Below are 23,938 nucleotides of genomic sequence, written 5' to 3'. Positions count from 1 at the left end.
TTTATCATTCTGACATCTAACCTAAGCTGTAAAGCAGTGAAAGAAAACAGAACTCACTAATTGTCCCTCGTAAACTTGTGCTTTTGAAAACACCTCAGAGTACAGTAGAGAAAGTCTGTAGGTCCGCGCATCCCTCTGTGTGTAGGTGTGTGCCTGTGTGTGTGTTTGTGGGCATGTTCTGGAGGTTTTAGGGTTTTAGAGGCGGGAGAGCGGTGAAAATCAAAGCATCAGGAAGGGCATGAGGTCGAGTGTGCTGTGAGTGTTTAGCCCACAGCCATCCACGCTGCAGGACACTGTAGAACATGTGATGGGGATGATCGACCCCAGCGCCCACCCTCACTCGCCTGCAAACTGTCCTTTTGACCCAGATCTCCCACACCTTCTCCCTACGATTTTCTCCCTTTCTTTTTCTTTTATTCCCTCACTTTCCTCCGCTCTCTTCGCGTTTAGTTGGATCCTGTTCCGGACCCCATTTACGGGCCCCTACGGACCCCGCTGCTAACAGAGCTTCGAGTTTATGAAATGAGTCGAAGAATGCCACCTCTCAAGTTTGAAATCTGCACCGACTGTGCAAAGATGTAACCAGAGAAAATACATAATGGTGGAAGGTGCGAGTCATTGTTTTTTGCTTGGTATGATCAAGGAAAGGGATAAAAGCAAAGAGTGAGGAGAGCAGAGAATACACTCAGGCTGCTTGAGAAGTAGTCTGTGCATGCAAACTCTTCCAGCGCAAGCACAATCAGAGTTTATAAATTTAGAAAAACATGTTTTAACAAGAATGTTTGATCTAGACTTCCAACTAAAACAGATGCACCTCTTTTTCTTCTCCCAGGAAAAAATGAGAAAGGAAAAAAAGACCTGTCATGACCCCACATGTTATTTCCACTTCAGCTTTCTTGCAGTTAATTGTATCACGGCTGGATTCAAGTGGAAAGCCAGATTAAAAAGATAAGAGGAGGAGATGATGATAGATATATCTAGTTATGCTCAAAGATAAGATGAGCATGAATATTTCATTTCTACAGGTCCCACTTTGTCAGATTTGTGCTTTTCCTTTTTGTTGTCCTGCTCTATAGAAGAAAGGTAAAGTTTAAATTAAAATGCTGTGATTATTTCATTTGTATTTCAACTGCTGTGTGGCATTTCTTGGAACATGTCAATCACTAGTTTTTTATTATTGCTGTAGAATCTGTTTTCAGTAGAAAACACTTTACAGGATCCAAACCTCAGCTTTGCTATTCAGACTGTGATGAAAAATAATCCCAGCACTGTCGTGTACAAAAAAATGACAGGAGTCTAGCAATCTAGCTGCTTCCATAACATAAGTGAAAGTGATGCTTTTATGTGATACAAAAATAAAACATCCGGGATGTTAAATTCACTTTTCACTGTGATCCATGGACAGAGCACTTTGATCATAAATGAAATTCTCCTTCCTGTCAGTGTAAAGAAGTTTAACTACACATTTAATCCCTGAGATGTTTTAATAAAAGAAGTGTAATTTCAACAGTATGTCTCATTTTTCACATTTTAAAAATGCTGAAATTGGAAGAAATCAATGTGTAAAATTACACAAACACTTCCGTTAGCTCTTCCACAGACAGTCCTATTATTATAACATGGAAACCTTTTGTTTTTCCTGGGAACCCACAGTAAAAAAAATCACACATTTCTAAAGTTGATCAAAAAAACCCAAGAACTTTCTGTTATTTAATTGTTTATTAATTGTTTACATTAGTGCTGTATCAATTGCCACGTGGGAGGTCTTCATCTCGACTCAACAACTCCTTCTTCCCCACCGCTATCAGACTCTTGAACAGCTGACCTATTTTAACAGTAATAATCATTTTTGCACATCAGGTCATCTCTCATATCAAACCAGCATATTAAGCTCTTTTACACATAAATCTATTTAATACTTTTGTCTACATTTATTTATTCATGCTATTTGTATTTTATCTAGTTGTACATATTAATTGGCATCTGTGTGTGGACAGCAGAGAGAGAATTTCATTGTACAGAGAAATGCTTTTCTTTGTACACATGACAATAAACGCTTTGAATCTTGAATCTTCATCTGTATGAAAAACCATAAAACTTATGAAAATGGTAATATCACATCTAACGCTCGCCTTCGGGACATTACAAACTTTAATCTCATAGATTATGGAAAGGTGCATGAAAAGAACTACTCGTTGGTTCTCTGGTAACTTCTACACACACACTCACACAGGTACCATGCGTGCTGTAAACAGGCAGTCATCCTGGCGTGTCTGTTCTTTCCATTGACCTTTTTAAGGTCACTCCTTCATCCCAGTACACGAACAGAGCTCACAGGTCACCAATGTGTTTAGCTACACTGACAGTCTGATTAAAATCTTCAAGTTTGATATAAGACAATTTCAAAAGCAGAGCTCAAGGATGACGATGAAAATATTCAAGAGAATTCCTTTATAATGCTCTACAACCAACTACAAATGAAGCTCTTCAGATAAAAGGAAGCATCTGGATTTTATGGGCAGATCACCAAACTACTTATTTTTTTCTTCCTCCAGGTGTTGTTTGGCAACATCAACAAGGTGATTGTGGGTTAATTATCCAAAATGAGAACAAGATTTCTACAACTAAGATCCAAAGTATGCTCGCAATTATTAGGCGTGCATTCGAGTAGACCAAAACACATGCAGCTGATGCAACAATTCAGAGTCCTTCTGCGTAAGAGCTATGGTGTGGTCAGCTAATGTGGATTAATGAAAGGGGAAAAGTATTAGCTAGCTCAAATTAGCAGGCATCCTGCTAGCTGAAAAAAGGAGCAAGAGAGGACATCTGCCAGATGCTGTCTGAGGAAACCAAAGAGTCTTTGGATGCAGTAAAGACATGTGAGATATTATGAATGGCTAGATTAAACAGTGCCTTGGAGAGGTGTGGCTTTTCGCCTCCATGCGGAATTCCTCACAGCACAGTCAGGCACCCTGTGCAAAAAAAAAAAAAAAAAAAAGCAGAAGAGTAAGTTACAAAAGCCATAGGAGGGTATCCATCCTTCTGGATTATTCATCATTTCTCTTTCAGAATACCTGCGTCCTTTTGAAAGCTAAGAAAACCCAAAGTGCATTCAGTTTTCATGGGAGACCAAAGAATGACGTCATAGGAGAGCAGTACTGGGGTTACTGTGAAAAAAACTGTAAACATGTAAGAGGAAACCAGTAAGCATTCACTCGGCAAAAAAACTGACGATGGAAAAATTAATGACTTGTTTTTAAAAAAGTCAAATTCTTAATGTCTCACATCCTGTCTTGTTTAGACTCGGGGAAACAAAATACATTCATCTGGAAACAGCTGGATGATCTCTTTTCTCTGTTTTGAAGAAAGAGAAACGCTTTTTATTCATGTATTGATTTAGTTTCTTACAGCGCCTCAGAGCAGTGAGACTTGAAAGGAAAAGGCACAGTCTGTGGAAGTGTGATTCCACAAATATCATCCACAGCCTCACTGACCTGTTTGGGATTTTTAAAGAAGACTGTGTGAGAAATCCGAGATTTCAGGTCAATCTAAAAGGACTTGGAGGTTCAAACTTTACACAATGTCCTCAGCTGCCAAGCTCTCTCACATTTCCCAAACATCTTTGTGACAGAAAACAAAGAGTTCTGATGTCTTCAAGATTAACGTCATGTATTGGTCAAAAATGGACAAAAAGCCTTATAACTTAGAATATATGACTCTTACAAGCACGGTGTGTATTGGCAAAATATTGAAAGTACTATATAAAGATGTAAAATATGTCACATTTGACTTCTGACCTCTACTTCAAGGTCAGTGGATTCATCTGAAGGTCAAAGTGATAGTAATGCTATTTAAAGCTGTGTTTCCTTGCGCCAATATTTATTTTTACAATCTAGGGATAGGGGTTGGTATATGGGAATTGTAATGCTACTTTTGACCTCTGACCTCTTCTCTGAGGTCAAATAAGGTCAAACTTTCATAAAATGTCTTTAACTTTTTAACTCTGCTTAAAATTCTGCTATCTTTGTTTTTAGTGGCAACATCGAGGACATGATACTAGTATAGGGGGATTATGAAACATCATGTCACATTTGACCTCTGACCTCACTGACTTCACCTCATTTCACATCTGCCTTTTTTTCAAGTTGATCCAAAATTTTCATGTTGAGCTGGTCCTGGCAGATGTTTGCTCCTTGCTGAGCCTGGTTCTGCCAGAGGTTTCTTCCTGATAAAAGGGAGTTTTTCCTTCCCACTGTCACCAAGCAGTTTTCTCGGTATTATTGTAAGGTGTTTGCCTTAATGTATGATATTCCTTGGGCTGACAGTTGTTTTCATTTGATGTTAAATTCAATTGAATTGAAGTTAATAAGGTTAAGGGTTAAAAAGCTCAAGTTATTAGTGTCCAGTTATTTACTAATCAATACCTATTATCCATTACCTACTCTATACAATACTTTTCCCAATGACTGAGCCACCTTGGTGGAGGTTTGGCTCAATATATCTGCTAGATTTATGTTTCCTTGTCTATTTTATACAGTGTGGCAGGTGTTTGACCTGTGCAGAGGGGGGTCATGCCTGGCCCCTGTAAGTCTAGCTGACTTTAGAGCCTGCAAATGCTCTTAACACATCAGAAGAAAGGCCAAAGTCTTAACCTTTTAGGTGGTTGAAGTGTGGGTCAGGAGGTTTGATGTAGTTAGCTTGTTATTTATATGCATACATATTTATTTATTTATTTATTTTTATTTGATTTTTTAAGGCATAAATCTGATCTATCTGACAGCTATATATTGACTAGGAAAAGTCTGAATGCCATGATCAATCTTGCAGTATATATACTTATTTTAATAAATATCTAGCATCAGAATGCATGTAGTGGGGGGAAAACGTGGATGTGCACATTTAAGCACATGACACGTTTACTGCATAACTTAACAATGCACAGACGGGTCAGGACCTGACGGTAAATAATGTTTCGTGTTCTACTGCAAACCGTTCAGGTCAGCTGTAACACAGATTTCGGGGGGGGGGGGTGGAATGCTTGGCAATAAAGCTACCCTCCTCTGGATGGACTGTGTGCTCCACCTGAGCTGTCAGATATATCTATGACACCAACGTTTACTCTGTGAAAAGCGGCAGAATTTAATATTCCCCATAGAATAAGTGAAGGAGAAAGGTGGAGATGAAATAGAGAGACACAGGGCAACTATTGTATAGGAAGGAATAATAAAGAGAGCAAGAGGACACATTCACATGCACAATATGTACTGTAAGAACTGATGAAGATGGTCAGATAGATGGACTTACATGTTCTTGAATTCAGTCTATTTAATCACTTTTGCTCAGTTATAGTTGAATATTGTATGTAAAATTGGTTGTATTTAAACCGTTGTGAATGAGTTGTTGGCCTATAATCTGTCAAACACATTTTAATAAAGAACACTGGGGTTAGAATCTGCAGTTTTGACAAATTGACTTTTGCATATCTTTTATATATGCAGGTAAAAACATTTTTTTAAAGTGTCAGCTACATTAAAAGTGTCTTTTTCAAGCAAGATGAGACGACAGAAAATGCAAGACATTGACACAAGCATTGCACATTTTATAAAGATATCTTAAGTGGCCTAAAATGGACTGAACCTGTAACACAAAGTAGGTATAATAACACAGAGTCAGAAAGATACGTGCAAAACAGGTCATTTTGTTTATATATCTCTTTGAATATCCTGTTCCTTTTTCTATTAAATAAATAAATAATAAATAAAGCCAAACAGAAACATCGACATTCACTACTTGGAACACGTTCACTTTCTGGCACTACACCTCAGCTGTAGACCTCCCTTTTTTTAAACCCTGCTTGATCTGAGTCAAGCGGTAAGAAGGCTGCAGTTATCAAATGTCTCCAGCAGATGGCAGAAATTCTCTATCAAAAAGAGGAAAAAATGCAGCATAAACAACAGCCGATTAATGGTATTTAATTACATAATAACTGTGGCTGAGTATATTATACAGAAACAATTTTAACATTAAAATAAACTCTTTTCTTTTGGTCGAATTGGAAATTACCACCAGCCTGCTAGGAAATGGCTTCACGACAGGCTTTACGACACCATCTACTCGCTTTACAACTGTTTTGGAGGCTCATTCAAAATGGAGTAGATCTCGAAGAAGTTAGGTTCAGCGGATCTAGCTTCATTTTCGCGTGGGTTTTACAGCAATAGCTTGTTCCTTAATAGAATATTTGTAGCCTCAGAAAAATGACAGAAGAAAAGAAGACGGGCTCTTTAGGCTTCTTCTCGAGCTACGATGATTTGAGCGACAGCAGCAACGACAGCGATTCGGACGACCAGGAGGGAAGCCGAAAGAAGAAAGCGGGGACCGAAGCCGAGGGGAGCGCTCGGTCCTCTCTACCGGGAACCAAGCGAGATGCCGGCGGAGCTCCGTTACCCAAACCCGACGAGCTGTTCCGCTCCGTGTCCAAACCCGCTTTCCTCTATAACCCGCTGAATAAGCAAATAGACTGGGACAGCCTGACGGTCAAAGCCCCGGAGGAGGTACAAATACATGTTGAACTGCGGTTAATATGACTACAACAAGCACGCTCTGATGTGCTAGATGACTGTAAACACTGTACAAGCCACAATTAGCAATTTATGGGCTTCACCTGTGCTAGCTCAGGCTGCCCAGTAGTGGCCGCTGTTTCTTTGCTAGCTGATGCACACAGTGTAGCTCTATCTGCCGTGGTTGGTTGGAGACGTTATCAGACTTTTGTAACGATATTCATATGTACAGGCTGTGCAGAAGTATTAAGCCATACTCATTTCCTTATAATTTACTTCCATAGAGCCTTTCTAAGTGGTCTTCAGCAATAGTTTTTCCAAACAAGGTGTGTCATAAGCGGATGAACCAATCTTGTGTCTACAGTTAACAGACAACTTGGCAAAGAACCGATTTTAAATAGTATTTTAGGCACTTTGTTACTATCAGCCTGTTGAAAAACCATATTATTTGTTCATTTCTTCGGATGACCCTATGAAAATGCCAAAGAGTGCACAGGTTGACAGTATAAAATAGTATCTTTGCACCAATAAGATGGCATGGTGTGCAGAGTGTTGTTAAAAACTCTGTGGAAGCTGAGGCCACTCAAATAAGTGGCAAGTCTAACAAAACAAAAAAGAAAGGCATTATCTACAGCTGATGAACTGTATCTGAAAGTCGTGTTCTTAAGAAGTAGGAAAACAAATCTAGCAAGGGCCTGACACGATACCTGAGAGATAAATCTGGCCCTGTAGTTGGTCCATCTACTGTTTGCCAAAGCCTCATCAGAAATGGTCTCGGTGGAAGGGTTGCTGTCAAGAAGCCATTCTTAATGAAGGAAAGGAGGAGAAAAGGTTGAGGTTTGCCAGATTACACAAGAACTGGACTGAAAAACAGGGAGGGATAAAAGTACATTTGAAAATCTTGGTTTAAATTGGAGGTGGTCAGGAGAGCGGTACAATAATGACTGTCTACAGTCATTTACAGTCATAGCCATCATGTTTTGAAGGGGACTTCAAGAAACCTGAAAAACTATCCCTTTAGTCTACTTAAAGAATTTAAAAGGAAGCTAAAGTTGTCTAATATTGATGCTATTCAGCATCATTTTTGACTTGCATGCTGTATTTTCATTTGTATTTGCACATGTTCCAATAAATCGCTGTAAATCTTTTGCAACATCTAAAGAATTGAGGTGTAGCTTGAGACTTTTCCACAGTCTTGCACATGTGTGATGTCATTCTGGTGCATGAAAGATGTTTTTCTGTTTTCTCTCTTTGCAAGTGAATGAGGCCAATAGAAACAATGTTAGGAAGACTTTTCATTATAGCGTAGTGCAGTACACTAACACCACAAGCCATAACCTCAGTGTTAACAAGTCAATATATATCTACTGTGAACATTATAAAGTGATTGAGTCATTCACATATTATAATAGTTATATTTCTAAACCAATTTTCCACTTTTTTTTTTTCCTTGAAGGCTGCCAGAGAATTTAAGCCATGGAAGACAAATGCCGTGCCCCCACCTGAAAGTTACACTGCAGAGCCAGAGAAGAAGAAAGGACCTCCCCCAGGAATGGACATGGCTATAAAGTGGTCCAATGTGTACGAGGACAACGGTGAAGATGCACCGCAGGCTTTTACAGGCAAAGCTCGTTTTCTACCTGAAGAAGAGCAACCCTCAGACTCTGGTGAGTTTCAGTTTCATTCTCCTCATCACTGCTCTTTTATGCTGTTGTGCAGTACTCACTGGCTTTAAAATCCCAATAAATTTGTATGTGTATTTAATCCTATGTTATTTGATAATTTGGCAAATTAGCAAGAAAGTATGAACTTGTGATAAGCAAAAGAACTACATGGAAATGAAACAAGGGCAATACAGTAGATACCGGAGGTGAACATTGTGTTAACGTTTTCAATATGTTGAAAACGGCTTAAGTTGTGTGTGTGAGGATTTTTGGATTTCTTTAGAGAAAGATCAAGAGCTGGAAGTTGTTAACAAAGATTTATTTGATTTGCTGCCACAAAAATGTGGAATAAATAATGCCAAAAACTAAATAAAAGTATCAGATTATAAATGTAAACATCCGTCTCAGGCCAGTCTTATTGTCTTTAATCAATACCCAAAGATGCGAAGCATAATATCAGCTGCACCATTCCACCTATGTATTTCCATCCACCTATGTGTAACAAATGAGTGCAATACAGTAAAATAATGAGGGCGTTTGCTCTGCTTTCTGCTTTGCACCTGCTTGGAAAATGTGGACTTGTTTATTTAAACAATGTCCTGTTGAGAAATAATAATAAAGATTATGTTTTACTCTCCGTCCCTTCACAAAATCCCAAACCCATCCAACTCGTCATCTGCTGATCAGATGAGGAGTCAGAGAAGCCAGGGCTGTCTGCCAAGAAACGGCGAGTGGAGACCTTCCAGCAGAAGGAGAAGAGGAAGAGGGACTTTGGACAAGCCACATCTGACAAGAACTTTGTTGAAGAAGAGAAAAGGATCCTCAGGCAAAAGATTGAGTGAGGACCAAACTTTCTGCACCCAGGAAATTGTCTGCAATTTAAATCTTTTCCATCAGCAGGGAGTATTCACTGCATTAGAGCATGCAATCATAGAGGGTTGTTTTATCTGTATGTACATGTTATAATTTGAAGCAGTAGTTTGTTTGTTTTTTTCAAAAGACTGTGAGCATATAATAATGTTTTTATTTGATTCAGTTTGCAACATTGTTAACAGTGCTTACATTTATCAGACCAGCTGCCATAAACACAAGGAAATCTGTGAAAAACTTGTTTAAAGCTCAGACTTGTTGTAGTTTTTTAGACAAATGACAAACTGAATTCACACTTTTATACCCAAATCTGAGCCGGCACACTGAACTACAATGACAAGTCAGAAATGATCAATCCCGCTCTAAGCCGAAATTATCAACCACTAACACCATTGTTTCTGTTCAGGAGTGCAGGTAAATAACTTTGAGGTGGCATCTTAATCAAAAATAATAATTTACTGGGTTTTTTTCTGCTTTTCAGTAAAACAGTTTGAAAATTACTGGAAAAAAAATAGTTATGTATTTAGCACTAAAAATATAATTCAGAATAAAGATGGATTACCTGTTACAGAAACATAAAATGATTTTGGTAATTCCAATATCGTTCATTTGGGGGAGCTGTGGTATAAACCTTACACTGGGTAGTGGTCTAATAAATCTTTTAAGCACTGTATATCATGTAATATCAAAAAACATCATTTGATGGCCCCATTGCAAAGGCTAAAGGCTAACAGCTGTGATTTTGGATTTAATTACAAGCTGCGGGGGGGTAATTTAAAGGCACAATGATAAAGGATATCACAGCTGTGCAAAAGTGATCATTTCCAAACAATTAACAAAGTTGTGAGATTGTTCTTGTTTGACCCTGCTGGACTTCAATTATTCGCCAGGATCGTTTTTAGTCATAGCCATTAGGCCTGAAGTCCAAAACATGTTGACCTGTAAGTGTGTTTACTTCCTGTTTTATAAATTTAAATAAGTATAATAACAGTGATGTTTGGCTGTGGTGGGTTACTTGGTCTGTACTTTGTTTTGTGTTGTGTACTCACTGCCCATTCACCACCGAAATATGATTGTGTGTTGTTCTTCGAAGTCTGAAATTGCACCATTCCCCCGTTGTTCCTGCTTATGGCCACTAGATGTCACCTTTAGGCTACACTGAAACTCCATCCATGTTTATGGTGAGGTCAGCTGTGTGACTGCATAAATGCTGGCTACTCTAATTACAATCAGGAGCTGTGTATATATGTCGTGTCTGTCAAAAAGAGAGTGGTAATCTTTGATTTGGAAGTTTGTGTCGTCTCAGTTTTCTTGAGATGCTTGTTCCATTCAAACTGTTGATTCAGTGTCATGTACCAGGGACTACAACAGGAAATAACCTCCTACATGTTTATTTAGACTACGTCGAGTATTGGAACACGTATTTCTTTGTGGATCTTTTATTTCTTCCAGCAATTCTCTGAATTCAATGTGAACAGTTACGGTATATTTATAGCTTTCTGGGCAACATAAACCATTCAGGCAATAAAATTGTTTATTGAAAAGAGTCATTTACCTTTTAAGTTGCAAAGTCTGTTTATTTATTGAATAGATTATTTGTTTATTTTTTAGCCATTAAGTTTTTTAGATTTGTGTTATCAAAGCAACAGACTGTAAAACTCACAATCCATTTTTTTTTTTAGGTTCCTGTGGCCATTGGAGTAAATATAATGGTTTTCCAAGAATTGGGGGGAAAAAAGTTTCCACTTTGCAACAGTTTAGTGATCAGAGGAATTCCTGGTCTATCTGTCATCATGGGTTGACATGAAATAGTGGTGAATATGCTTCTGATAAAATTCCAGCCTCCAGGTATGTGCCTGGCCTTGTCTGAAATGTGTACCAGGGCCTGCAGAACAGCAGCAATGAACTGATTTTTATCAGCTGTATTTACGCACAAATAACTCCCCTCTCTGTACTGACTGAATGAGCAAAGACCAGCGAGGTCATATCCATCAGTGTTTAAGAATTATTCATCTCATTGTCAGTCTAGTAGCTGGAAATTTCCCAGCAGATGGATGTTTTGCAATGTGTTGCCTTTAGAAATACAATTCCAGCTTAGTTTTTGTGAGGTTTTTTTGATGCTGTTGAATCGTTTCTGTCTTTGATATGATATCCACAGCATTCTTTGACTTGAGCCTCTTTGTCTTATAGAGATCATTTTACCACAGGAAAGCATTTTTCATCCCGCCAGAAGTCACACATGGCTAACCTTATCCTCTTATCTTTAATGAAAGAGAACATATCAGTGTTATGTTACACACTTTTAACGAAAACAGAATGAATGCAGCAAAACTTCACTTCAAATTCTCAATATCTAAATCGCATTTTAGGAATATAACATTTTGTGGTCATTTGAAGGAATAAAACAGTACTAATGTAAAGTTAAATTGCAAGAGATTCCCAGTTACAGCTGTTCCCTGGGTCACTCTGCTCATTGAGGAGTGTGTGTCACTCTAACCTTAGATCACTCTTGACACATTTACTGGAAGGTCAAGACCTCATCATGACCATTGAGTATTCAGGGGCCTTTACTAAGCTGGCTCCCAGCAGCTGCTGCTACCTGACTTATGACATTTTCACACTGTCAGCACAATGTAGCAGCTTGTATGTAAATGTAACCATGGCTGCTGTCTGGTGCTGCTGGGAAATTGGAGCCAATGAGAGAAAGAATACACCTAACAGCAGCTAAATGCAACTTCACATGTACAATATATATGCCAGGTTCATCATCTTATGATTAGCATGATAGCACGGTGCGCGGTGGTTGCTATTTTTTTTTTTTTTTTCTTTTTTTACACAGACACGCAATAAAAGACAACTCAGGCTAACAGATATTGTAGCTGTTTGGTCTAAAATATTTTATAATAGTTTATCCATTAGTTGTGACTGCTAGTGACAACAGAGGGAAAGTAAATTTCCTTTTAGGAGTTGTAAATGTCTAGAGAAATTTATCGCAATCCTTACATTACTTGTTGAGATATTTCACAGTTGACCAAAGCTGTGGACTCACTTTTCCATCCACGGTGCCATGCTGCTATAGTGGCAGACTTTATGGTTTTATTTACACTCTCCACGCCATGCTGGTTCCGTGTCAACACACTCACCAACGTCCCTAAAATCTCCACTCATCCCTGGATGTTTTCTAGAGGCAAACAGCTGCTTTTCACACCAACAATCTGGTGTGGCCAATTGTGTCAAACAGATGTTCAGCAGAAGAGAAAATCTCTTCAGACTTGGGAAACAAATACAACTTTCTGCCTTGATCTGAAGTAAATTCCTGTGCAAAAATCGTGAGCCATCCCTCATTTCTTTAGGGGCAAAAACCTGGCCATATCTTGCATGGTCTGCAGTATGTCTTTAAAAAATTAGGAAACTGAAATGAAGTGAAGTGGAAGACAGAAGAAGATGTGGTAGGCATTAAAAAATCTATGTACAGCACATGAATAGTTTGTCAAAGTCAAGTCCTTAAGAAAGGGGGAAAATCCACCAAATACCTGAGATAGAACCCAACAGATGCAGCAAGGCCCTCCTGTTGATTCATCTACTGTTTGCCGAAGACTCTTCAGAATTGGACTCACTGACAGGGTGGCTGTCAACAAGCCATTCTTAGTGAAGGGGAGAAAAGGGCTGAGGTATGCCAGATCACAAAAGAACTAGAAATCAGTGGCAACAGGTCTTATGGAGTAATGAATCTTCAATTTTACATTTTGGTTCAAATCACCATCACTATGTACAGAGGAGGTCAGGATTACTTCTATGAATCACCACCTTACCATAGTGGGGGCATTTGTTTAACCCTGTGATCCCAGGTGCTATGTCATTGGCTTTTTCCCCCTTATAGTCTTCCAAGGAAAATTCGTCCTATGTAAGAGTCCAGGCCTTACTCCACTCTGGCGTAAGGCCTGGGGAGGGACCACAAGGCAGAAGACCTGATGAATAGTCCTTAGCCCACAGAGCTGGTTGGGCATAATCTGAAGAGGCAACATGTTTGATCAGGATACATGACAGGCTCAGCATGTCGAAACATGTAGTCAGGGTGCACTGGGAGGATCTAGCCTAGGCTCCAGTTCAAGAGATTTTCAGCTTCTACCTCCAGTAGACCTTTCTAAGCATTCCAAAGGAGGTTTGGGACACCAAGTCTGAATGGACCGTCTTCCACACCTTGATTGCTTAGGTGGCTGTGCACAGCAAAGGTTAAAGAATGGTTGGTGCCTGCCATGGTTGTAATCCCCAAACCAGATGATGGAAACTGGAGGCGGACGGAACCATCAAGCTGAAGAAGAAGTCTGTGGGACTCCAAGGCAGCTGACAGGTACTAAGTACAGCTCTGGCAGTAGCTGAAACAAAAACTCAGGTGTTTGAGGAGTTGGATGAGGGCACAGAACAAGACTTTCAGTCAGCCTCGAAGTGATTCTGTCAAATGGTCAGGTGACTTGGAAGGTGAAAGCAGTGCTCTATTCACACTGTGTACAGTCGGAGTGGTCTCCTGCTGACTTCAGCTGAGGATACAGATGGACGACAGAAGGAATACTTCAAGGATCTTCTCAATGCCACTGATTACCTTCTGTAGAGAAAGCAACAGGAATGAGGGAGTTAAACAATTCTTCGGTGGCAGGGTCTCTGGGGGGGATGAGTGTGGTGGAGGTGTGGTCCCTGGCTCAGCTGCTAGGGAGGGGTGGTGCAGTGAGCTCAAGGGGAAGTGTCAGGGAGGTTGGAGGGACAGGTGCATAGAATTAACTAATGAGGTTTCTCCCTTATAATACAGTAAAGCTGGAGTCCAGAGAGAGGTGTGTGTGCTGGAGTCCAGCTGAAAAGCGGAAGGATTCAGGTGCTGAACCTGAAGAACCAACAACAGTGTTGTGATCAAATAAAACTGACAAATAAACACAGAACGTTGTGTTGGATTGTGGTCCTTTCCACAGTGAGATTCACCCTAAGTTCTTTCAGGCTCTTGTGGGTTTGTCACATGGAGATCTGGAATGGTGCCTCTGGTATGGTAGAATAGGGTGGTGGTTCTTTATATTAGGGAACTGGAGGGTGTCCTCCTCCAGGGAGGGAAGAGATCCAGCCCCAGATAAGCAGCAGATAAAAAAAATGGATGGATGCTTGGTTGGTTGAATGAATCAGAGGTGTTGGGGATCAGATTTTGATCCACCATGGAATACCATCTGGAAAGGGTCTGATTGGCAACAGCTTCATTTGTAACCATGACATTGATCCCAAACCCACTGCCAGTGTAGAAAAAGCATACTTGGATAGAAAAACACACAGTGGAACACTATCAGCCATGGATTGGCATCCCCAGAGCTCAGACCTCTACATTATTGAAGGAATGTGGGATCAGCCTTATAAAGAACAGCGCAAAAAGGCGGCCGATATCCAAAGAAGAGATTTATAATGTCATTTAAAAAAAAAAAAAAAAAAAGGAAAACTATTCCTGAGGACTAACTAAATAAATTTCAATAATTTTTTGGACAGGTTGTGCTGAAGAATAAGGGTTGCCATACCTATTATTGACTCCTAAGTTTGTTAGAATTGTACAGATGATGTTTTGCCTTATTTCCATGGATGGCTGCCCATTTCCATGAATCCCTGCAACCATTCCTCATTTCCCACAGAAGTATAAAGAAAAGATGTGTGGCTCAAAACATTTACACAGTAATGTACATTTGGATCACATTAATGATTAATATTAAATTGTTGAAAATATATACTTTTAGAGAAAACTATAAAAGAGCAAAATTACTGCTTTACTCTGTTCAGGCTTTATCTGTTATAAACCGCGGGGTCTTTTCTCATAGCCTGAGCATGGGGTGGAATTTTCCAAATGGTGGTCAGACTGTAACACAATATTGCAGTTTACAGTAACATTGTGGTACTGACCACTGATTGCAGCCGAATATTTCCAAAAGATGTTTGAAGCTTGGAAAAAAAAAGTTCCATTCCTTTATACCACCAAGAACATCTGTGAAGGTTTTTAGAGAAGAGCAGTGTCATCAGACAGACAAATAAAGGTTATAGCTGCAGAGTAAAGAAGGACAACAACGGCATTTGAAAAACTAAAAGACGTGGGATTCTTTCATGGGTTGAGAAATTGCTCCATTTTAAATTCATTTTTAAATTTACTCAAACAAATAAACTGCCACAATACACAATGCAAAGCTGTCATTTAAGTTTATAGAAAGATTATTTTTCTACTACACATTGGATTGACTAAAGAAATTGAAAATCTATTTAGTTTTCAAGACACTGAGCACCATCTTAACTCAAGTGTAGAATCTTGAATGAGAGATAATACAGCTTGGATAATATAGAGTGATTCTGTGCTGGATCTGACAGAGTGAGCATGGCAAGACGGCCGTGAAGCTGTCAGGGACAGGAACGTACTTTCACACTTCTCCAGTGATAGAGAACAGTAGCAGAGATAAGAAGACTGAGCTCTTGTCATGATAAATGTCAGAAGTTGTCTCTTGATAATGACGCTGAGCAGACACCAAAGACACCCCAGTCTCTCTCTGTTTGTGCGTGTGTGCGTGTGTGTGTTTGGGGGGTGCTATCTATGGGTATCCCATCATTTTGGTCATTTGTCCTTAATTCATCCATTTTTTTTTCTTCATTCATGATTGTGCTTGTTTTCTGTGTGAATATTGTGAAAGTATGTCTAAACACATATATTAACCACAAAGCGCTGGTCTGTTGTGACACTGTGTTCTACTTACATGACAGGTTAGCAAACCTTTTTGTTTTTAGATTCAGTTCAATTTCATTATGTTTATCGTATCTTTAAGGCAGCTTGTGTGGTCACTCTCCTCAATATGTATATATCCAAGAGTATTTCAGTCAATATCTCAACTGTTTCAGTCAGGTTAATGTCCGATAAGAATTTATCTATGTTCCAGAGAAAGTATCAGGAGATACTAAAGGCTTATATTTACACCAACCAGTTCACAGATACTGTCCTTTTATTGTAGCGTAATTAATATGTGGACGCTCTATAGTTTATAATGATTGTCCCCAGCTTGATTGCACAGATGCATCACTTCTGTGGATGTTTTCATCATTTCAAGCTTAAAACCAGCTTAATGACTGTCTGGTAACAATGAAGCTCTTAGCTTAGCTTAGCATAAAGACTCAGGAGAGAAGAGGGGACAGTCAACCTGGCTCAGTCCAAAAACTAAAGGGTCTTCTGTTTGATCTTACTATAAACTAAAGTATATACCAAGCAGTTTAGCATTTCCCAAGTGCGCTTTTTCCCAGCCAAAGAAGTTGAATTATTTATTTGTTTCCACTGTAAAATGACCCTTTTAATTTACTCTTGATTATCTCATAAAAGAGCATCTAATTAGTGTATAAATGGATTTTCCACCCTGACAACAATTAACTTGCGTTTTATGGAACACAAGGTTTTGCTTATCGAACATGATTAAAGCTGCAATATGCCCACAACTTTGACAAGACCGTGCTGCGGATATAATGAAGCACCATAAGAGGTCCTCCTCAGCAGTAAAATAAACTGTAAAGGAATGCTTGTGACAATATTGTGATTCTCTGAAACGTAAAGCTGCAGCCTCTTGGCACTGCAACTCTGACAGGGAGCATCCAGCCTAATTTATACCCTGAGAAAGGCTTCTGTCCAAGGGCATAAATTTAGCTGCGGTGTGCACTGAAAAAAAAAGAGGGGGAAGGCCCATAAACAGGCTGGGACAGAGAGAGTGAGAGAGAGCCAGAGACACGGAGAGAGGAAACAATGGGCAGCCATCAGGAGGAGAGCCCCAACAGCTGCAAAGCTCTGAATCCCAACACACGCTCACGTGCACGAGCAAATGTGCGTGCACATACACACATATATACTCATTCAATCCTTTTATTTTCCTCACTCTGTCGCACACACACACACTTACACATTCACTTTTCTTCCTGGTACGCTCTCTGGCCAGGCCTTCTGAAAAGAGGCCAGCTAAGCAGATGTTCTGCTACTGCCTTCACAATAGGCACAAGTAACTGGTGGAGGCAGAACAGAAAAAGGTCAACAAACGTTCTCCATTCCTCCTGCATTGTCGAGTCAGCGCGCTGAGCAACCCATAACATGTGCTTTATTTTGGGTTCCTTTGAATCTGCTTTAATTCATTGTGTGAAGCAGTGTGGTGGGATAAGGCTCTACATATCTGCAGTGTCATCAAATTGAGTGAAGAAAAAAAAAACAATAGTGTGCTTGTCTTTTTTCTGCCCTACTTTCTGGGAAGACTAAATGCTGTAATTTCCTTAACCAGTTGGATGCTGTAGATTTAGAAAATGCTACGGAAACAGCAGGTGCTGTGCATATTTAAGACAGATTTGGTGCTAGAGTAAGTATTTATAACTGTATGGTGGGAATTACCTATGTTTCTGATTATGTCAAAAAATGTAATGCAGTGTATGTTTTTTCACTGTTTGTGAAGACAGGCAGAGTGCTATAGCCCTGTTCATTCCAGACGGTCCCCTATGAGCAAGCACTTGGCAACAGTGGTAAGGAAAAACTCCCTTTTAACAGGAAGAAACCTCAGGCAGAACAACACACTGTGGAGGAGAGCCAGAGCTTAATAATAACTAATGTTAAGTGGAGAGCGGTGTATAAACACAAGAAGACAGAGACAAGAAGAGACGTATCATAACAGGCATTACTTATTATTATATGGTCATATTATTAGAGGGAGTGCATAGGGGTGGGCAGTGTGACATCCAGACCAGTAGGCAGACCGTTGAGATCCAGTATGATCTATTTATATAATGTTTTCTAGTTAAAATTTTTTAAAGGCTATATCTTCTTAGTCTAATTTGTGTGTTAATAAGTTTTATATTCAATGCACGGGTAACTAGAGGTGAAACAGTAACCAATATTATAGTAATTTATTACTAAATTGAAACAAATCTTTAAAAGTACTGCTAAAACTTTGATATTTCCATCCCTTTTTCTTCTCAGTAAAATTAACTTTTTAAACATTAGCTCATGCCAAATAATGCCAGCTACTTTTTACTATTTTCTGACTCAGTGCAGATCAAATGATGACCCAAATAATCATTAATTAAGTTACTGAGTAACAGATAACCATCTTCTGCATTCCAGTCTCACACTGCTGTGCCTACGGGCAGCCACTGCTGCTGGTACAAAGGAATCAAAAGCACATTTCGAAGAATGCGAGACATTTTAAATATGAAAATTGCTCTAATTTGTCACAAAGAAGAGATAGCTCATGCCCTGAAGTGAGCCCACTGGATAACTGCTGCCCTTCTTTAAAGTTCAGAGGTCTGCATCCTTCGCTGTGCTTCTAGCTTCTTATCCCTAACACCCCCTCATCTGTCTCCTGCTTTCTCTTTAGCTCTCTTTCAAACACAAACACACAATATGCAGCCTGCAGGTTTTGACCTGTAAATAACTGCCCAGACAGGGTCTAGTCAGTCAGTCGGGGAGGCAGGCCGAGGCGTCAGGGCCTACGCGGCTCCTGCAGGGCCATAACAGATGCTTATCATGTTTTAGTGAGGGTAGTGGAGGTGGGTGGAGGGGTGCGTGAAAGTGTGGACGCTGGGGCCCTGCTGATGAATGGCTCTGACAATAAATGCCCTCAATCATGGGTAGACTTTAGAAAACAGAGGTGCAGTGATGCCAAGAGGCTTACAATGGATTCAGATCCAGTCAGTGTGTGTGTGCAGGAGGGGGTATGTGCATGTCTTAAAGGGAGGGGTATATACAGAGCGCATGTGCGCTTATACACCCACTGCAGCTTTTCAGCAGCTCATCCTCTTGCACATTCCAAGCAGAGGCAACAGCAAACAAACGGCTTAAGGTTGAAGTCAAGTATGTTTCATTCCTTTCACTGCTGTCTCGGCTGCTTTTAAGACACGGGTTGTCCCGCGAGCAGGGACAGGGGTTAGATCCGAGGTCAAAGAGGAGAGGATTACAGAAGATACACTTCAGATAAAAGTGTCAGTCCAGTAATCGGCAGTGATTCATCATCAGGCAGGCCAGGCTATTTAAGTTGGTATCATTTTGGGGATAAAAAAAGGGATTGTGTGTGTAAAAGTAAAGATAAAGCAATGAAAAGACAAATTCCTCATTACACACGTGATCCTGCTCATTTTTAAAGAGTAACGCTGTGTGGCTACCTCATCACCATCTTCTTAAGCTTAGTGTTTTTCCCTTTTCCCTCTCTCTTCGCAGAGTGTCAAGCACATTTTTTCCCATGAGATGAAAGTTGTTGTTTTCCCTGCTGTTTGCTGAAATGCCTTCACAGCTACCAGCGAAGGCGGTAATTTGAAGTCCCGGCTCACTGCTCTCCAACTGAATTTAATTCACATTTTGGGGACAAATATGTGTTGAATTTTAGCAGAGAGGCAGGAGCTCCCAAGAGCTGCGCTTAACGCCCCATCACCCACGCCGTGGCTCTGCACGTAAAGCTTAAAACGCTACAATTATACGCATGTATTACCAAAACGGAGAAGTTCTGTGATGTGTGGAGCCATACTCGTGTTTAAGATGCAAAGCACATTTGCAGCTTCATTCCAAGGAGTTTGTTTGTTTCACTACATTTAGTTTATGGCAACTCTTACCTAGATTTACAGTTTGTCTGTTTGTTTGTTTTTATTATTGTACTGCATTTTTATCAATGAACATTCAGGACTGCATCAGTAATATTTCAGCGGTATACATTTGTATAAAACCATTGTTTTTCACATAAATGCATTTACTCACAAGAAAACCTGTAACTGAAACACTGTAAAACCATTTACATGTCATTTAAACCCATATATTTGTCTGAATATGGCAAAGGTGCCATATCAAATGTAGATAAATTTGCTCATTCGGCAAAAATAAATGTGAACCACAAGAATGCAATGCCGCCTGAAGGGCCCAAAGATCACCAGAGTCCAGTACTGATTTTCTGGCCTTGTCGCTTGCACACAGGATACAAGCAATTATAATCTGAAGAACATTATTCTTTGTAGAAACAGTTTTTTGCAGATTGTTGAGCCTCCACTCATCTTTACTTCTGAGAAACTGCCTCTATGAGATGCTCTTTTTATACCCAGTCATGTTACTGAACTGTCGACAGTTAATCTAAATAGCTGCAATATGCTCCTCCATTTGTTTCTTTTTAACACCTCTTACTCTCCAGCCTTTTGCTACCCCGTCCCAACTTCCCCGTTCGTTGCTGCCATTAAATTGAAAATGACACAACTTTTTCTTAAAGTAGTCTCAGTGCAAATATCCAGTGTGTTTTCTATGTTCTACTACTATGTTCTGGAATTTTGCCCAGACTGTCTTGTAATTTGAAAACATAAATCTTTTGTTAATCAAAAACAATTTTCTTTTCTTGCTAAATCCCTTCCCCCAATTTTCTAAAGTAGACGTTGAAAAGACAGGATTTTTTTCTGTTTTTCTATTACTTACTTAAACTCTGAGTTTGAATCTAAGCTCTAAAACTTAATAAAGTATAGTTAAAAGTCCAAAATGTATGCCCTACTTCACATTATCCAAAGCCATGCAGTGGGACCGGATTGGAGTCTTTGCTGGGGTGGTTGCCAGTGTGTTTCAGAGATAACACAGACAGATAGATAACTTCACACCTCTGGGCAATTTAGACTCACCAGTGAACCCCTCTAGTACGTATTTGGATTGTGGGAAGAACCCAGTGAATACTGGATACTCCATCTGGATAAAACAAAAACAAAAAACACGCACACACACACAGAACCCCACAAAAAAAGCATCCATATAACTTTCTTCGGGTAAATCACGTTCAAGGTAAGCCTCGTCTACTTGAACTTAAAGCTAAGAAAAATGCTTCAAATACTTGAGATGCAAACATGAGTAAACGGTGAGGTGAGGCGCTAGAGAGAAAGGAAGAGCCAAAGCGTGTGCGTGCGTGTGTGCGTGTAGCAGCAAGCGAGGGAGGGAGAGAGAGAGAGGTGGTGCAGTTGAGCGAAGTGAGCCTGGAGTGAGTGGGTCGACAGAGCCGAGGTGACAGTGGAGAATGGAGAGCAGTCCGTCCGCCCGGCGAGCTTTGACCGCGGCGAGCAAAGGAGAACCCACTCGATCCTTTCCTTTTGGAGCAACTGAGCAAAAAGAAACCGGGAGGAATTAACTAGAGGGGGACGGGGGAGGGGTGGGGGGGCAAAGGAAAGGAATGGCTGATCCTCTGCGGAGGACTTTACTAGCGAAACTCCGGGGGAAGAAATCCAGGAAAGGAGCGACGGTCGGCGGTGGATACGGCTCTCCTGCTGCTGCCGCTGCGGTGAATGGGGGCCGAGAAGGTAAAGAAAAAGTTTTGCAAAAGCAGCGAGACTCCGATGAGGCTCGCTCCATAGTCTTGTTCGCAGATCTGGATTGCATGCCAGAGAGAATGAGTACGTACGAGAATTATATTGACGGCGCTGGGGTGCAGACAGACGGGGTTATTGCAGTAGCGCAGAGTCGCGCAGCGCAGTTGGCCGGCTCACGTCCCCGAGAGCGAAGCCGCGGGGGCAGGGTTCGGGTTAATGAGGAGCTCCTGGGGGTCCCACTTCAAAGAGACTTGCCGTTTTGGGGGGATGCTTTTTGGGAGGGTGATAGGAGAAAACCGGGGCACAGGTCCGCTGACAGAGTCACCGCGGGTGTTCCACTCCCTGGACCGCATGTGCAGAGAAAACACTGTATTTCGGTCGGAGATTCAATCGGGTTTGGGGACAGTTCAAATCCAGTTTTAAGCAGAACGCAGGTACAGGCGCATGTAGGGGATGGGAGACCATCAGAGGGCCGGTTTAAAGGAGCTGATGGCGAGGTTAGAGAGCCCAAAGACAGAGGGTGCTCCCGGCACATGGTAGGGACTGTTCTGGCCGTGCGTGAAAGCAATGCCAACTGGAGTTTTGACAGCAGACCGACTTTGGAGACAAACGCACGAAATTACGCACGCGTGTGCCCAAACCGCATGTTAAAGAACACCGAAGAAAACGCCGTAATCAGAAATATTGAGAGCTACGATCCTGACTATGCCGGGGACGTTAGAGGTGGTCTGCTGAGTCCCACTTTTTTCCCCACTGAGTTAGAAATATGCGACGTGAACATGGCATCCCTGTGCGCCACAGAGCCCTCACTCACATACCCTTTAGACAGCGAAGATGACGATTACTACGATAATGAAATTCTGCCCTTCTACGAAACAATCAGACCAATGACTGACGGTGAGAGAGCAGAGACTGTAGAGCTCACCCAGCCTGGTCAGGATAAAGGACGGGCTGGTGATAGTAACAGTGCCCAGGAAACAGACAGGCTTAGGAACCAGCTGAAAGAGGCTTATTACCTTCTTATCAATGCTATGAATGATATCAACATGGATGTCCAGCAGATCGGTGGTGGTTTAACCGAGCAGCAGGCCACCTCATCGTGTAGCAGCCCGTCCAGGGACAGCCTGTGCTCCAGGTTGTCTTTGAAAAACAGGGACAGTGACTCCTGGTCGTCAGGAGAGGACCAAAGCCCTCAGCAGGTGTCAGACACCGACTCACTGCTGCTCTGTCTCACTGGGATTGTAGAGGTAGGACTCAAAGGCAGGCTGAAGAGTAAGAGCATGGCGAACTTGTCTTTCACCAAAAAACCTACTTTGTCACGCTCTACAAGCGATGGAGAGATTAGGTACCAGGACGCCTTCTCAGAGAGTGTTCAGGCTTGTGGAACGCAAAGTGCTGAAATCTGTGATGATCAAGAAGCTGAACGAGGTGAAGGAGGCACAGAAGCAGGTGAGCTGTCTGAACCTCGGGTGTTCTGCAGTGCCGTCAGCAACGAGGAGCTGCTGCAAGATGATGGCGTTGAAGAAGAACGGGGCGGGCAGCTGAATGAGAGCCGTGGCTCCATCAACAGCATCACAAGTTCCTCAGACAGCAACACCGAGAAGGCAACACATCAGAGTCACGACAACAAGCAGGATCTGACTGAACTCCAGACACAGGTGGCCAACTCGGTCAACAAAGGTCATGGTGTCACTGTCAACAAGATGCAAGAGTGGATGCACAAAGGCCGCATGCTGTCTTCTGAAATGAAGCAGCGCATTGAAGGCTCATCTTTGCCCCGCGGTGGAGGCCAGAGCCAGGACCGGTCCTGTCCTCAGGTTAACCCAGGAGGCTGTAAACCAGGGACCCAGACATCCAGCCGAGCGGGTAAATCTGTCAAGGCCAAGTCACAACAGCACCAGCAGCAGCAGCAGCCAGGTAGGACGGCTACACGGCATGGCCTCAACTCCCGTGGATCCTCTAAAACAGAGAACTCTCACCTTCCTTCCTCCCTTCTGATAATTATCATCCTCCTCCACTCATAGTACACTCCTTCTGGTGGCGGTCCACCCCGCACTCCTCCTCTTCTGGATGCAAAGCAAAGGGACGAGACACCTCAGACCTCTTGCTTTCCTTTTTTTTTTTAAAGACTCGGTGGCGGGTTTCTATCCTTCACACTAATTTAGGTGCATTTTAACACCAGATTAATAGCACATCAGGCCGTAGGTCGGATTACTCACAGCATAGTTCAGTAACAACTAACTCACTCCTGGTAGAGCATTGTTAGTGGTGTTGGTGGTGGGATTTGTATGTGTGTGTGTCTACTGACTGGATTGACATTTGATTATCTGATTATGAACATATCAAATGATTTTCTAATTGTGCTTAGATGACAGAGAAAACATCTGTATCATAAAACGACCGTTACCGGGTGACACATGTTGTCATCACCCCTCATGCAACCAAATGCCAGATTAATCACAGGATTCAGAAAGTGTCTGTGTGGTAAGCTTTTATTGGCATTTAGCAGCA

At 41.2% G+C, this 23,938-nt stretch overlaps 2 protein-coding genes across 2 annotated transcripts in view; both read left to right on the top strand.

Moving 5' to 3' along the window:
- The first annotated feature begins 6,128 nt into the window (after positions 1 to 6,128).
- On the top strand, positions 6,129 to 10,635 carry lg17h1orf52 (linkage group 17 C1orf52 homolog). The gene is made up of 3 exons (XM_063500815.1): positions 6,129 to 6,551; positions 8,014 to 8,224; positions 8,909 to 10,635. Exons 1-3 carry the CDS (start codon positions 6,255 to 6,257, stop codon positions 9,061 to 9,063), a joined length of 663 nt encoding a protein of 220 aa, XP_063356885.1. The 5' UTR covers positions 6,129 to 6,254; the 3' UTR covers positions 9,064 to 10,635.
- A 10,656-nt stretch (positions 10,636 to 21,291) lies between these two features.
- syde2 (synapse defective 1, Rho GTPase, homolog 2 (C. elegans)) overlaps positions 21,292 to 23,938 on the top strand; it is a 49,744-nt gene continuing 47,097 nt past the window's right edge. Inside the window, exon 1 of the mRNA XM_063500559.1 lies at positions 21,292 to 23,344. Coding sequence (XP_063356629.1) covers positions 21,292 to 23,344 — 2,053 coding nt within the window. The remainder of the gene's footprint in view (positions 23,345 to 23,938) is intronic.

Source organism: Pelmatolapia mariae, linkage group LG17, assembly GCF_036321145.2.
Source record: "Pelmatolapia mariae isolate MD_Pm_ZW linkage group LG17, Pm_UMD_F_2, whole genome shotgun sequence".
NCBI lineage: Eukaryota > Metazoa > Chordata > Actinopteri > Cichliformes > Cichlidae > Pelmatolapia > Pelmatolapia mariae.
This window is presented reverse-complemented; position numbering and strand designations above follow the sequence as displayed.